Raw genomic sequence first — 13,918 nt, forward strand, 5'->3', positions numbered from 1 at the left:
GCAAGGCTTAGTGTTGGGACCACAACTTTTCACTTTATACATTCACAATCTAGATGAAGGAACTGAGGGCATTCTGGCTAAGTTTGTAGATGATACAAAGATAAGTAGAGAGACAGATAGCATTAAGGAAGCGGGGAGAAAGTGAGGTCTGCAGATGCTGGAGATCAAAGTTGAAACTTTATTGCTGGAACAGCACAGCAGGTCAGGCAGCATCCAGGGAACAGGAGATTCGACGTTTCGGGCACAGGCCCTTCTTCAGGAATGAGCAGAGAGTGTTCAGCAGGAGAAGATAAAAGGTAGGGAGGAGGGACTTGGAGGAGGGGAGTTGGAAATGTGATAGGTGGAAAGAGGTCAAGGTGAGGGTGATAGGTCGGAGTAGGGTGGAGGCGGAGAGGTCAAGAAGAAGACTGCAGGTCAGGAAGGCGGTGCCGGGCTGGAAGGATCCGGCTGAGACAAGGTGGGGGGAGGGGGGATGAAGAAACTGGTGAAGTCCAAGTTCATCCCCTGCGGTTGGAGGGTTCCCAGTCGGAAGATAAGACGCTCCTCCTCCGACCGTCGGGTTGTTGTGGTTTGGCGGTGGATGAGTCCAATGACCTGCATATCCTCGGTGGAGTGGGAGGGGGAGTTGAAATGCTGTGCCACAGGTTGGTTGGGTTGGTTCGTCCGGGTGGCCCAGAAGTGCTCCCTGAATCGCTCCGCAAGTAGGCGGCCTGTCTCCCCAATATAGAGGAGGCCACACCGGCTGCAGCGGATGCAGTAGATGATGTGGGTGGAGGTGCAGGTGAATCTGTGGCGGATATGGAAGTTTCCCTTGGGGCCTTGGAGAGAAGTGAGGGGGGAGGTGTGGGCGCAAGTGTTGCATCTCCTGCGGTTGCAAGGGAAGGTGCCGGGAGTGGTGGTTGGGTCGGTGGGGGGTGTGGATCTGACAAGGGAGTCGCGGAGGGAGTGGTCTCTACGGAAAGCTGATAGGGGAGGGGAGGGAAATATATCCTTGGTGCTGGGGTCTGTTTGGAGGTGGCGGAAGTGACGGCAGATGATGCGCTGTACATGGAGATTGGTGGGGTGGTAGGTGAGGACCAGTGGGGTTCTGTCCTGGTGGCAGTTGGAGGGGCGGGGCTCAAGGGCGGAGGAGCGGGAAGTGGAGGAGATGCGGTGGAGGGCACCGTCGACCACGTCGGGGGGGAAATTGCGGTCCTTGAAGAAGGAGGCCATCTGTGTTGTACGTATTTTGAACTGGTCCTCCTGGGAGCAGATGCGGCGGAGACGAAGGAATTGGGAGAATGGGATGGCGTTTTTACAGGGGGCAGGATGGGAGGAGGTGTAGTCCAGGTAGCTGTGGGAGTCGGTAGGTTTGTAGTAGATGTCCGTGTTGATTCGGTCGCCTGAGATAGAAACAGAAAGGTCTAGGAAGGGGAGGGAGGAGTCCGAGACTGTCCAGGTGAATTTGAGGTCGGGGTGGAAGGTGTTGGTGTAGTGGATGAACTGTTCAACCTCCTCGTGGGAGCACGAGGAGGTTGAACAGTTCATCCACTACACCAACACCTTCCACCCCGACCTCAAATTCACCTGGACAGTCTCGGACTCCTCCCTCCCCTTCCTAGACCTTTCTGTTTCTATCTCAGGCGACCGAATCAACACGGACATCTACTACAAACCTACCGACTCCCACAGCTACCTGGACTACACCTCCTCCCATCCTGCCCCCTGTAAAAACGCCATCCCATTCTCCCAATTCCTTCGTCTCCGCCGCATCTGCTCCCAGGAGGACCAGTTCAAAATACGTACAACACAGATGGCCTCCTTCTTCAAGGACCGCAATTTCCCCCCCGACGTGGTCGACGGTGCCCTCCACCGCATCTCCTCCACTTCCCGCTCCTCCGCCCTTGAGCCCCGCCCCTCCAACCGCCACCAGGACAGAACCCCACTGGTCCTCACCTACCACCCCACCAATCTCCATGTACAGCGCATCATCCGCCGTCACTTCCGCCACCTCCAAACAGACCCCAGCACCAAGGATATATTTCCCTCCCCTCCCCTATCAGCTTTCCGTAGAGACCACTCCCTCCGCGACTCCCTTGTCAGATCCACACCCCCCACCGACCCAACCACCACTCCCGGCACCTTCCCTTGCAACCGCAGGAGGTGCAACACTTGCGCCCACACCTCCCCCCTCACTTCTCTCCAAGGCCCCAAGGGAAACTTCCATATCCGCCACAGATTCACCTGCACCTCCACCCACATCATCTACTGCATCCGCTGCAGCCGGTGTGGCCTCCTCTATATTGGGGAAACAGGCCGCCTACTTGCGGAGCGATTCAGGGAGCACCTCTGGGCCACCCGGACGAACCAACCCAACCAACCTGTGGCACAGCATTTCAACTCCCCCTCCCACTCCACCGAGGATATGCAGGTCATTGGACTCATCCACCGCCAAACCACAACAACCCGACGGTCGGAGGAGGAGCGTCTTATCTTCCGACTGGGAACCCTCCAACCGCAGGGGATGAACTTGGACTTCACCAGTTTCTTCATTCCCCCTCCCCCCACCTTGTCTCAGCCGGATCCTTCCAGCCCGGCACCGCCTTCCTGACCTGCAGTCTTCTTCTTGACCTCTCCGCCTCCACCCTACTCCGACCTATCACCCTCACCTTGACCTCTTTCCACCTATCACATTTCCAACTCCCCTCCTCCAAGTCCCTCCTCCCTACCTTTTATCTTCTCCTGCTGAACACTCTCTGCTCATTCCTGAAGAAGGGCCTGTGCCCGAAACGTCGAATCTCCTGTTCCCTGGATGCTGCCTAACCTGCTGTGCTGTTCCAGCAATAAAGTTTCAACCTTAAGGAAGCGGGGAGACTGCAGAAGGATTTAGACAGGAGAGTGGGCAAAGAAGTGGCAGATGGAATACAATGTGGGAAAGTGTGAGGTCATGTACTTTGGTAGGAAGAATAGAGGCATGGACTATTTTCTATACTGGGAAAAAATTCAGAAGTCTGAAGTACAAAGAGACTTGGGAGTTCTAGTCCAGGATTCTCTCAAGTTAAACTTGCAGGTTGAGTCATTAGTTAGGAAGGCAAATGTAATGATGGCATTTATATTGAGAGGGCTTGATTATCAAAATAGGGTTGTGGTTCTGAAGCTCAATAAGGCTCTGGTCAGACCACATTTGGAATATTGTGCGTAGTTTCGGGCCCCATGTCTCAGGAAGGATGTACTGGCCCTGGAGTGTGTTCAGAGGAGATTCCAGGAATGAAAAGCTTAACATATGAGGAATGTTTGAGGATTCTAGGTTTATACTCGGAGTTTCAAAGGATGAGGGCGAATCTAATTGAAATGCACAGAATACTGAATGGCCTAAACAGAATTGATGTTGGCAAGATGTTTCCATTGGTAGGAGAGACTAGGACCCAAGGGCATAGCTTTAGAGTAAAGGGAAGAGCTTTTGGAATGGAGATAAGGCGAAACTTCTTCAGCCAGAGTGGTGAATCTATGGAATTCATTACCACAGAAGGCTGTGGAGACCAAGTCATACTTAAGACTGAGATAGGTTCTTGAGTACGAAGGGGATCAAGGTAGAAAGCAGGAAAGTGGGGTTGAGAAACTTATAAAACATGATTGAATGGCGAAGCAGACTCAATGGGCTGAATGGCGTCACTTCTGCTCCTATATATTACAGCCTTACTGGATCACCTCATCATTGGTTGTCTTTTGAGAGAGTTCATTGTTAAGGAATGGAAGTACACAACATATTCCAGAGTTTTTCCTTCAACATATATGGGTGGTGAAAGATTTAACTGATAAATGAGTTTTGCTTTGACAACATTCAAGAATGGGCTGAGTTTCTTGAATCCAGACTTGAAGAGATTGAGAGTACCTTGTAATCTGGCACAGAGTGGGCAATAATACTGTAAACTGTAGATCAGTTTTGGCACTGAGGTATGTGTTAAGGAATTTTCCATTTTGATTGTACTTAATATGACATTAGAGGCAGTTGATCTTTGAAGCAAATCTCCCCACAGATGGTTATAACCATATTATTATGAAGCCAGTTCACAGGATTGTGCTGAACTTTCTTGCTAGCCAAATCTTTGGGCAAAAATCTACAAAGCCTTACAATTAACTGAGTTAAATGCAGTGGTCAGCTCAATGTTGTTCTTGACACTTTTCCTGGATTTGTCTGACAAAAACGACTATGTTAGAGGCTCCTATAGAAGGTCCAAAGCCATATTGTGTCTCTGGAAAGACTTCCACAGCCACAGGAAGTAGGCAGTTCAGAAGAATGCGTGTCAGGATTTTCCCTGGCATCAAAAAGAAGCAAATACCTCAAGCTTCCATCGCATATTTCCATTCTTTAAGTCTAATTATTTTCCTCCCAAACCCTCAGATAAATGCATGGAATATTGATGTGAGCATAAGCACAAGAGAAGTGTGAAATACTGGAGGGACTGACTTCCTTGAAGGTGGCTAAATCACAAAGGTTGGTTGAATTGTATGCTAGGCTGCTAGTTGGTCAGTATGACCCCAGTTGTGGGCAAATTATGAGCATCATTACTGAGATGTTTTATATCTGTTACTTAGGCACAGGTTAGTCAAGGAAAGAGAGGCTTTGTTTGGGAAGCTCATGTCTTACTTTTTTTTGAGGAAGTAACAAAGAGTGTTGATGAGGGTTTTGTAATGGATGTTGACTACCTGGATTTTAGTAAGGCATTTGACAAGGTTCCACTCAGCAGACAGGTCAGAAAAGCTAAAACCCATGAGATACAGAGGATTTGATGAGTTGGATCCAAAACTGGCTTAATCATAGAAAACAAAGGAATGTTTTTGTGAATAGAAAGTGTTTTCCATTGGTGTTCTGCAGGATTTTGTTATTTGTCCCTTACTGTTTATGGTATATATTAATGATATATTTTTAAAACTGGGAGGCACATTTGGGAAATTATGCAGTTGATTCAAAATTTGGCTATGTAGTTGATAGTTAAGAGGATGACTGTTAGCTGCAGGGTTTTTTCAATGGTATGGTTGACTGAGGAGAAAAGTGGCAAATGGAATTCAATCCAGAAAGGTGTGGTTGTTTGGTTCTAGGTTCACCCACATTGCTCTTAGGAAAGGAGTTCCAGGATTTAGACTCAGTCACAATAAAAATATGGTCCCATATCAGGATGGTGTTGGAGAGGAAATTGATGATAGTTGCGTTCCCATGCATCTGTTGCCCATATCCTTCCAAGCTGTGCAGGCCACAGATTAGGAACGTGGTGTCAAAGGAGCTCTGATGATTTACTGCAGTGCATCATGTAGATGGTATACACTGCTGCGGATATGCATCAGTAAAGGATGTAAATATTGATCATAGTGGCTGGGTTGCCAATTAAGTGAGCTGCTTTGTCCTGGATGGTGTCAAGCTATTTGAGTGTGTTGTTGGAGCTGCATGATCCAGTCAAGTGGAAAATATTTTATCAGACCTCTAACTTGTTCCTTGTACATAGTGGGTCGGCTTTGTGAGTTACTCACTGCAGAATTTCTAGCCTCTGACTTGATCATGTAGCCAAAATATTATTTGGTTCATCCAATTCAGTGATGAATGCTAGCCCCAGGATGCGCTGAATAGTGCTGAACATTGTGCAATCATCAATGAACATCTCCACCTCCTCTATAATGGAAGGAAGGTTATCGATGAAGCAGTTGAAGATGATTCGGCACAGGTTACCACTCCAAGTACATCTTGCACAGATGTGCTTGGTACCGCTGCAAATTCCCATTGATTCCAGTTTTGCTAGGGCTCCTTGAAGACATAATTGGATGAACATTGCCTTGGTTTCAAGAGCAATCACTTATCCCTCATCTCTGGTGTTCAGCTCTTTTTTCCATGTTTGGATCAAGATCAGAAGTTGCTCTGGTAGTATCCAAACTGGGCATGCAAGTGCTGTTTGATAACACTGTTGCCAATCCCTCCCATCACTTTGCTAATACAAAAGTAGATTGATGGCACAGTAATTGGCCAAGTTGGATTTGTCTTTTTGTGCGCCTGGACAACTTTCCACATTGTTGAGTAGATGCCTGTGTTGTAACTACATTTGAACAGCTTTGCAAGGGGCACGGCTAGTTCTGGCACAAAAGCCTTCAGTATTACTTCCTGAATATTTTCAGGCCCCATAGATTTTGCAAAATCCAGTGTATTCAGCCAGTACATTTGATTTGTGGACTTAGTTGAATTGGTTGAAGACACGCATCTGTGATGCTGGGAACCCCTGAATGAGGCCCTGAAGAAGGCTGAAAATAGATGCAAATATTTCTGTCCTTGTCTTTTGCACTTGTGTGCTGGGGTCGACCGGCATCAAGGATGGGGATATTGTATAGCCTCTATCTCCTGCTAGTTATGTAATTGGAAGGGCTTATGCCCGAAACGTCGATTCTCGTGTTCCTTGGATGCTGCCTGACCTGCTGCACTTTTCCAGCAACACATTTTCAGCACCATCAATCAAGTCTGGATGTGCAGGACTGCAGAGCTTCAATCTGATCTGTTGACCGTGGGATCACTTTGTCCCGCATATTGCTTGCTGCACATTATTTGGCAGACAAGTAGCCCTGTATCATAGCATGGCCAGGTTAGCACCTGATTTTTTTTAGCTATGCACGTTGATGTTCCTGGCATGCCCCCATGCTTTACTCATTGAATCTGGATTGATCTTCCAGCTTGATGGTAATGGTAGGATTTTTTTATTTATTCTTTTTCGTGGGATCTGGACATCACTGGCTGGTGAGTATGTGATGCCCGTTCCTAGTTGCCCTTGAGAAGTAGTGAGCTGCCTTCTTGAATCATTTGACCCACAATGTCATTAGGGAGGGAATTCCAGGATTTGGACCCAGAGACAGTGAGGGAACACTGATATGTTTCCAAGTCAGGGTAGTGAGTGACTTGAAGGTGGTGATGTTCCTATATATCTGCTGCCCTTGTCCTTCTAGATGGAAGTGGTCATGGGTTTAGAACATGCTGTGTGAATTTCTGCAGTGCATCTTGGAGATGGTACACACTGCTGCTACTGAGCATGGGTGGTGGAAGGAGTGGATGCTTGTGGATGTGGTGCCAATCAATTAGGCTGCTTTGCTCTGAATGGTGTCAAGCTTCTTGAGTGTTGTTGGAGCTGCGCCCATCCAGGCAAGTGGGGAGTATTCAATTACACTCCTGACTTGTGCTTGTAGATGGTGGATAGGCTTTGGGGTTTCAGGAAGTGAGTTACTCGTCACAGTATTCCTAGCCTTTGACCTGCTCTTGTAGCCACTGTGTTTCTATGGTGAGTTCAGTTGAGTTTCTGATCAATGATAACTTCCAGCTGTTGATCATGGGGGATTCAGTGATAGTAACGCCACTGAATGTCAAGGGACAGTGATTAGATTGTCTCTTAGAGTCAGATTTGTATAGCACAGAAACAGACACTTCGGTCCAGCTTGTCCATGCCGACCAGGTATCCTAATCTAATCTAGTCCCATTTGCCAGCATTTGGTCCATATTCATCTAAACCTTTCCTATTCATATACCCATCCAGATGCCTTTTAAATGTTGTAATTTTACCAGCCTCCACCACTTCCTTTGGCAGCTCATTCCATACATGTACCGCCTTCTGCATGAAAAAGGTGCCCCTTAGGTCCCTTTTAAATCTTTCCCCTCTCACGTTAAACCTATGCCCTCTAGCTTTGGACAACCCTACTCCAGGGAAAAGACTTTGTCCATTTATCCAATCCATGCCCTTCATGATTTCATAAACCTCTACAAGGTCACCCTCATCTTCCACCTTGGGACCCTCCAACCCCACAGCATCACTGTGGATTTCACCAGTTTCCTCATTTCCCCTTCCCCCATCTTATCTTAGTTCCAACTTTGCAACTCAGCATCATCCTCATGACCTGTCCTACTATCCATCTTTCTTCTGACCCCTCCGTTCCACCTTCTTCTCCAATCTGTCACCATTACCCCCACCTCCATCCACCTATTGCACTCTAATCTACCTTCCCCCCAGCCCCACCCACCCTCCCATTTATCTCTCCACCCCCTCGACTAACAGCCTCATTCCCGTTGAAGGACTTTTGCCCGAAACGTCAATTCTCCTGCTCCTCAGATGCTGCCTGACCAGCTGTGCTTTTCCAGCACCCACACTCTCGACTCTAATCTCCAGCAGCTACAGTCCTCACTTTCGCGTAGTTGGGAAAAAAGCCCCAGCCTATTCTGCCTGTCTCTTCTTCACCATCCTATTTACCTGTGACTCCACTTTCAAGGAACTACGAACCTGCACACCAAGGTCTCTTTGTTCAGCAACACCTGCCCAGGACCTTACCATAATGTGTATAACTCCTGTCCTGATTTGTCTTTCCTAAATGTAGCACTTCACATTTATCTAAACTAATGTTATCTGCTACTGCCCAGCTCACTGGTCCATCTGATCAAGATCTTGTTGTAATCTGAGGTAACCTTCTTCGCTGTCCGCTACACCTCCAATTTTGGTGTCATCTGCAAACTTACTAACTATATCTCCTATGTTCACATCCAAACTATTGATAAAAATGATGAAAGGCAGTGAACCCAGCATCGATCGTTGTGGCACTCCACTGGTCACAAGCCTCCAATCCAAAAGGCAACTCTCCAACACTACCCTCTGTCTTCTACCTTCAAGCCAGTTCTGTATCCAAGTGGCTAGTTCTCCCTGTATTTCATGTGATTTAACTTTGCCAACCAGTCTCCCATAAGCAATCATGTCAAACACGTTATTGAAGTCCATATAGATCATGTCCACCTCTCTTCCCTCATCAATCCTCTTTGTTACTTCTTATTGGTGATGGACATAGCCTTGCATTTGTGTGGCATGAAGGTTACTTGCCACTTATTTGCACAAGCCTGGATATTGTCTAGAACTTGTTGCATTCGAACATGAACTGCTTCTGTATCTGAGGAGTCACAAATGGTGCTGAATGTTTTACAATGTCAGCAAACATCTCCACTTCTGACCTTATGTTGGAGGGAAAGTCATTGATAAAGCTGCTGAAGATGGTTGGGCCTAGGTCACTACCCTGGGGAACTCCTGCAGCTGAGACGAATGACTTCTAACAACCACGACCTTCTTCCAATGTGTCGGGTATGACTCTGACCACCAGAGGTTTTGCCCCCTGATTCCAAATGATTCCATTTTGCTAGGGTTCCTTGGTGCCACATTCAGTTGAATGCAGCCTTGATGTCAAGGGCTGTCACTCTTACCTCAGCTCTTTTGTCCACGTTTGAACCAAAACTCTAATGAGGTCAGAAGCTGAGTGGAACCCAAACTGGGCATCATTGAGCAAGTTGTTGCTGAGCAGGTGCTGCTTGATAGTACTGTTGATGACATCTTCCATCACTTTACTGATGATGGAGTAGATAGATGAGGCGGTAATTGGCCGAGTTTTGCCCTGCTTTTTATGGCCTGGATATGCTTGGGCAATGTTCCACATTGTCGGACAGATGCCAGTGTTGTAGCTGTACTGAAACAGCTTGGCTAGGAGAGAGACAAGTTCTGGAGCACACGTCTTCAGTACTATTGCTGGAATGTTGTCATGGCCCATAGCTTTTGCAGTATTCAGTGTCTCCAACCGTTTCTTGATATCAGGTGGAGTTAATCAAATTGAGTGAAGATGGTGTCAGTAATGCTGGGGACGACTGGAGGAGGCCAAGGTAGATCATCCACTGGGCACTTCTGGCTGAAGGTTGCTGTGAACATTTCAGCCTTACCTTTGTGCTGGGCTCTTCCATTACTGGGGATGGGGATATTTGTGGAACCACCTCCTCCAATGAGTTGTTTAATCAGTAAGACACAGTCTTCCTTTGCCTGTTAGGCTATTGAGGACTTTTTGTACTGCACTTTTTCTGGCATCTCCCCTCTGCCTACCATGAACAAGGAGATCCAACAGCATTGCTCACAACACCATCACAGCACACCCCAACCTCTCCACATGGCGAAGTCACTAAGATATGTCCACAAAGCCTTCATCTAGACTTGAGAATCATATCTGGAGTTGGCAGTCCCAAGAGCTTGGAGAATTGCATAGATTATGTTTTCAGGTCTTGGAAGTTCAATAGTATTTTGAAGGGTCAGAAAGCAATGGTTAACCTAAACCAATATTTTGCAATACATGAGGCTTTTGAAAACATTCTATGTAGAAGGTGGAGACATTTTGAAGATGGATAATAATTGATAGCAATCACTAAAAGTGAAAATGGAAAACCGCACTTCCAGAAATCTGGTGAATATGTGTAACGTAATGGATCTGAACAGAGTCTATTATGGTACCATAGGTGTGACCACAGAAATTCAAAATTGAATTTACGGCATTGAAACACGAGGAAAATAGATATTGGAAATACAATGCAATGATCCCAGCTGGTGTTAGAACTTGCCAAGTCAGGTCCAAGAATGAAATCTGGTTTGATTGATCATACTTTGTTTTTTATTTAAATTAACCTGGTGGTCCTATATTAAAACATAAGCACAGCAAGCTACAGATTTGATTTTAGCAATAAAACATAGTTTATTATGCAAAAGAAATAAAAATGAAACAAAGCATATTAAGCTCCCTACATAATGCAGTTCCAGAAAAACAAAATTCCATCTACTCACAATACTTTCACTTTACATTTAATCAAAATGCAGAGAAATATTTCTATCAGATTTGTAGCTTGACTGCTTCTTTTCAAGTCTGGTCCTAGAGACAGTGGAGTCCTTTTCCACAGCTGAGATCTTCAACTTTCACAGCTTTGAAGAAGCAAAGTTAAAAATCACACACCGGTTATAGTCCAACAGGTTTATTTGGAGGCATAGCTTTCGAAGCACTGCTCCTTCATCATTTCAACCTACCTAGGTTTATCATTTCAGCTGCATGACACTGTAACCTTTTGCTATAAATTCTGTGTGTTATGGTCCTGCTTCACAACCACCTGATGAAGGAGCAGCACCTCGAACATTAGTGTCTTCAAATAAACCTGTTGGACCATAGCCTGGTGTTGTGGGATTTTTAATTTTGTCCACCCCAGTCTAACACCGGCACCTCCAAATCTTGAATAAGCAATGCAGACTTCTAACCAAACACACATGGTCTGAATGTTTTTGCAAACTATAATCCTTACACTTATCTCCTTAACTGGTCTGAACTATCTTGTTTTCTGGGAGAAACTATCCTTATATCTGACTCCAGTCAGGTTTTCCTCAACCAAATAAAACACTTTCTAATCTAAAATATCAATCCTTGATTATTCTAAACCCAAAATGAGCTAATGTACTTCAATGTCGTCTCTCTCCTGTTCTAAAACTCCACAATATAAAAAAATTTCATTAACTTGTCAGAAGGCCTTCAGTCATCTCTCTTTCACATACTAGTTTAAAACCATGGTTCGAAAACGACTGCTTTCGTTATGCATGAAATTCCTTCAGACAAATAGACCACCACTCAGATGACACTACCTTAAAATCCAAACACCTAAAAAATAACAAATATATGCATAAATCACACTCCTTTCATAAATAGATGCAAAAATCACACCTCATTCATCGAGTATAGAAATGCTGGATGAAAACTTGACATCCATTTTAAGTTTGCAGGCAGAGGGAGAATAAATTAACAGAATCTTGATTGGTACAGATTTTCACTTAATTTGTATGTGGGGTATGGATGTGATTGGCTAGGCCAGTATTTATTGTCCCATCCCTGTTCCTCCTGAGAGCTGCTTTCTTGAATCGTTACAGTCCTTCAAGTGTAGATACATGTAAAATGTTATTGGGAAGGGAGTCCCAGGATTTTGACTGCAACAGTAGCAATTTAGTTCCAAATCAGGATAGCTTATGGACAGAGGGGAAACTGAAGATGGTGGTCCTTCTCAGTGGTGATGGTCACAGTTTTATATAAAACTGGTTTAAGAATAGTCTTACTGGTGAAATGAAGTTATAATGCTTTGCTCTTAAATAGGCCCCTCAGGCTATTCCTCAATGGAATCCTGCTAATTATAATATCTAATCAATTCCTATGGTAGACAGTGCCCTACTCAATTTAGGTTAAAATTAATTTCATTAGCTTTTGTATATTTTTAATTATAGATAAATAGATAGGAAAGGTATATGGCCTATAACAGGTGAGAGCAGTTTATTAGTCCTGGAGGACCAATGACAAACAGCTAGTACACAGAGTGGAAATCTCTGGCTGATCTTGGGAGCCTTCAGCTGTCCAGCCAAAGCATCAGAAAGGAGATCTGGAACAAACGATTATTTTAATATTCCTGTTTGTTGCTAAAAATTGTTTATATTTTTAAAAAAGCAACAAGAATCACATTTCCTTCGCATTCTGATTCTAGGATTCTTAAAACTACTATTCCTTACATAAACTCAAAATTGAATTCTCAGCTTTTAAATTTGCAAAATTAATTTGTATAAAACAAAGATAGATGTGTAGTGTAAACACAGAACTAAATAGTAATCATCTCTTGACTAGCTGCATATAACGTATATTTAATAATTACATACAGTATCCTCCCATTGGCAAAAACATAATTCAAAACACTTGAATCACCATTTTCACACTTTCATCCCAACTTACACTCTGGTTTCACCCACGACCATAAATGGATGAAATGGGAGAATATTTTGGCGAAAGCTATGCCTTCTGGAAATGCTAGCAAAATAATAATCAATATCTTGTTCTGATATTCCAAAATCCATATTTCCATGAAGTGTGTTCCATTCAGTTTCACTATCTGCAAGTGCCTCACCATCCTGTGATACATAAACATTGGAATAGATAGATGGTGGCCTGCTCTGGGTATATTCTGCTACAGCTAAGTCCAGGTGTTCAAGATCCAAAAGGTCTTGTTCTGTCCAGAGAATGGCTGATGGATGGTTCCAAGATGCTTCAACTCTGGGTGTTGAGGTGGTTTGATGGTCTTCCAAAACGTGGTCCAAACAAGTACAACTTTTGAAAAGAAATGTAAAGAACCATAAGGATCAAAAATTGTGCAATTGGTTTCAATGAAATGAGCTGCCTGTAATCTAATTGCAAAGTTACAATAAAGACATCATGTAAATTCCATTGGTTGTTATTTTTGGAAACGGTGAAAATAACCCAGTAATTACTTATTTTAAAGATGACAATGAAGATTAAACGCAAATTGTGATCTATGTAGTGTCATGGCTCAGAGTTGCCTGTTTACGTAACAAAAAGGCTAGGCTACTCACTGATATTTGTGCACAAATTTGGATGTAAGAGAGTTGAGGTTTAGCATTGATTGCAGGACGTTGATCAATTTGCAGACGATGTAAAAGTTGGTGGGTAATGAATAGTGAGGAAGATAGCCCTGGAGTACGGAAGGATATAGATGGGCTGGTCAGATAGGCTGATTAGCAGCAAATGTAATTCAATCTGGATAAGTGTGGGGTGATGCACTTGGGCAGGACAAACAAGGCAAGGGAATACATGATGAATGGTAGAACCCAGTGATAAGCACTGAGGATCAAAAGGATCTTGATATGCATGTACACCAGTTCCTTGAGGTATTAGGGATGGTAGATAAAGTGGTTAAGGAGGCATATGGTATACTTTCCTTTAATAGTTGAGGCATAGGGTTTCATAGCAGGGAGATTATTGCTGGAAATGTATAATACATTGGTTAAGCCACAGTTAAAGTATTGTGTGCAATTTTGGAATCTATATTATAGGAAGGATATGATCGTACTGGAGAGGGTACACAAAGAGATTTGCCAAGATGATGCCTGGGCTGGAGAGTTGCAGTTACAAAAAGAGATTGGACAGAATGGGGTTAGGTTCCTTAGAACAGAGGATACATGATTGAGATGTAAAAAAATTAGAGGGGCATAGCTTGAGCAGACAGGAAGAAATGTTTTCCCTTAATGGAGACATTAAT

The 13,918-nt window shown here is 44.4% G+C and overlaps 1 protein-coding gene across 5 annotated transcripts in view; it reads right to left on the reverse strand.

The window, feature by feature from the left end:
• Positions 1-9,116: 9,116 nt before the first annotated feature.
• Positions 9,117-13,918, reverse strand: part of LOC122559030 (uncharacterized) — a 56,542-nt gene continuing 51,740 nt past the window's right edge. For all 5 annotated transcript variants that reach the window (XM_087994350.1, XM_043708174.2, XM_043708175.2 and 2 more), the window contains one exon: positions 9,117-12,969. In XM_087994350.1, the coding sequence (XP_087850476.1) occupies positions 12,594-12,969 (376 nt within the window). In that variant the 3' untranslated portion in view covers positions 9,117-12,593. The remainder of the gene's footprint in view (positions 12,970-13,918) is intronic.

This window comes from Chiloscyllium plagiosum, unplaced genomic scaffold, assembly GCF_037043375.1.
Source record: "Chiloscyllium plagiosum isolate Xiang-an unplaced genomic scaffold, Cpla_swu_hap1 HiC_scaffold_14, whole genome shotgun sequence".
Classification (NCBI taxonomy): Eukaryota; Metazoa; Chordata; class Chondrichthyes; order Orectolobiformes; family Hemiscylliidae; genus Chiloscyllium; species Chiloscyllium plagiosum.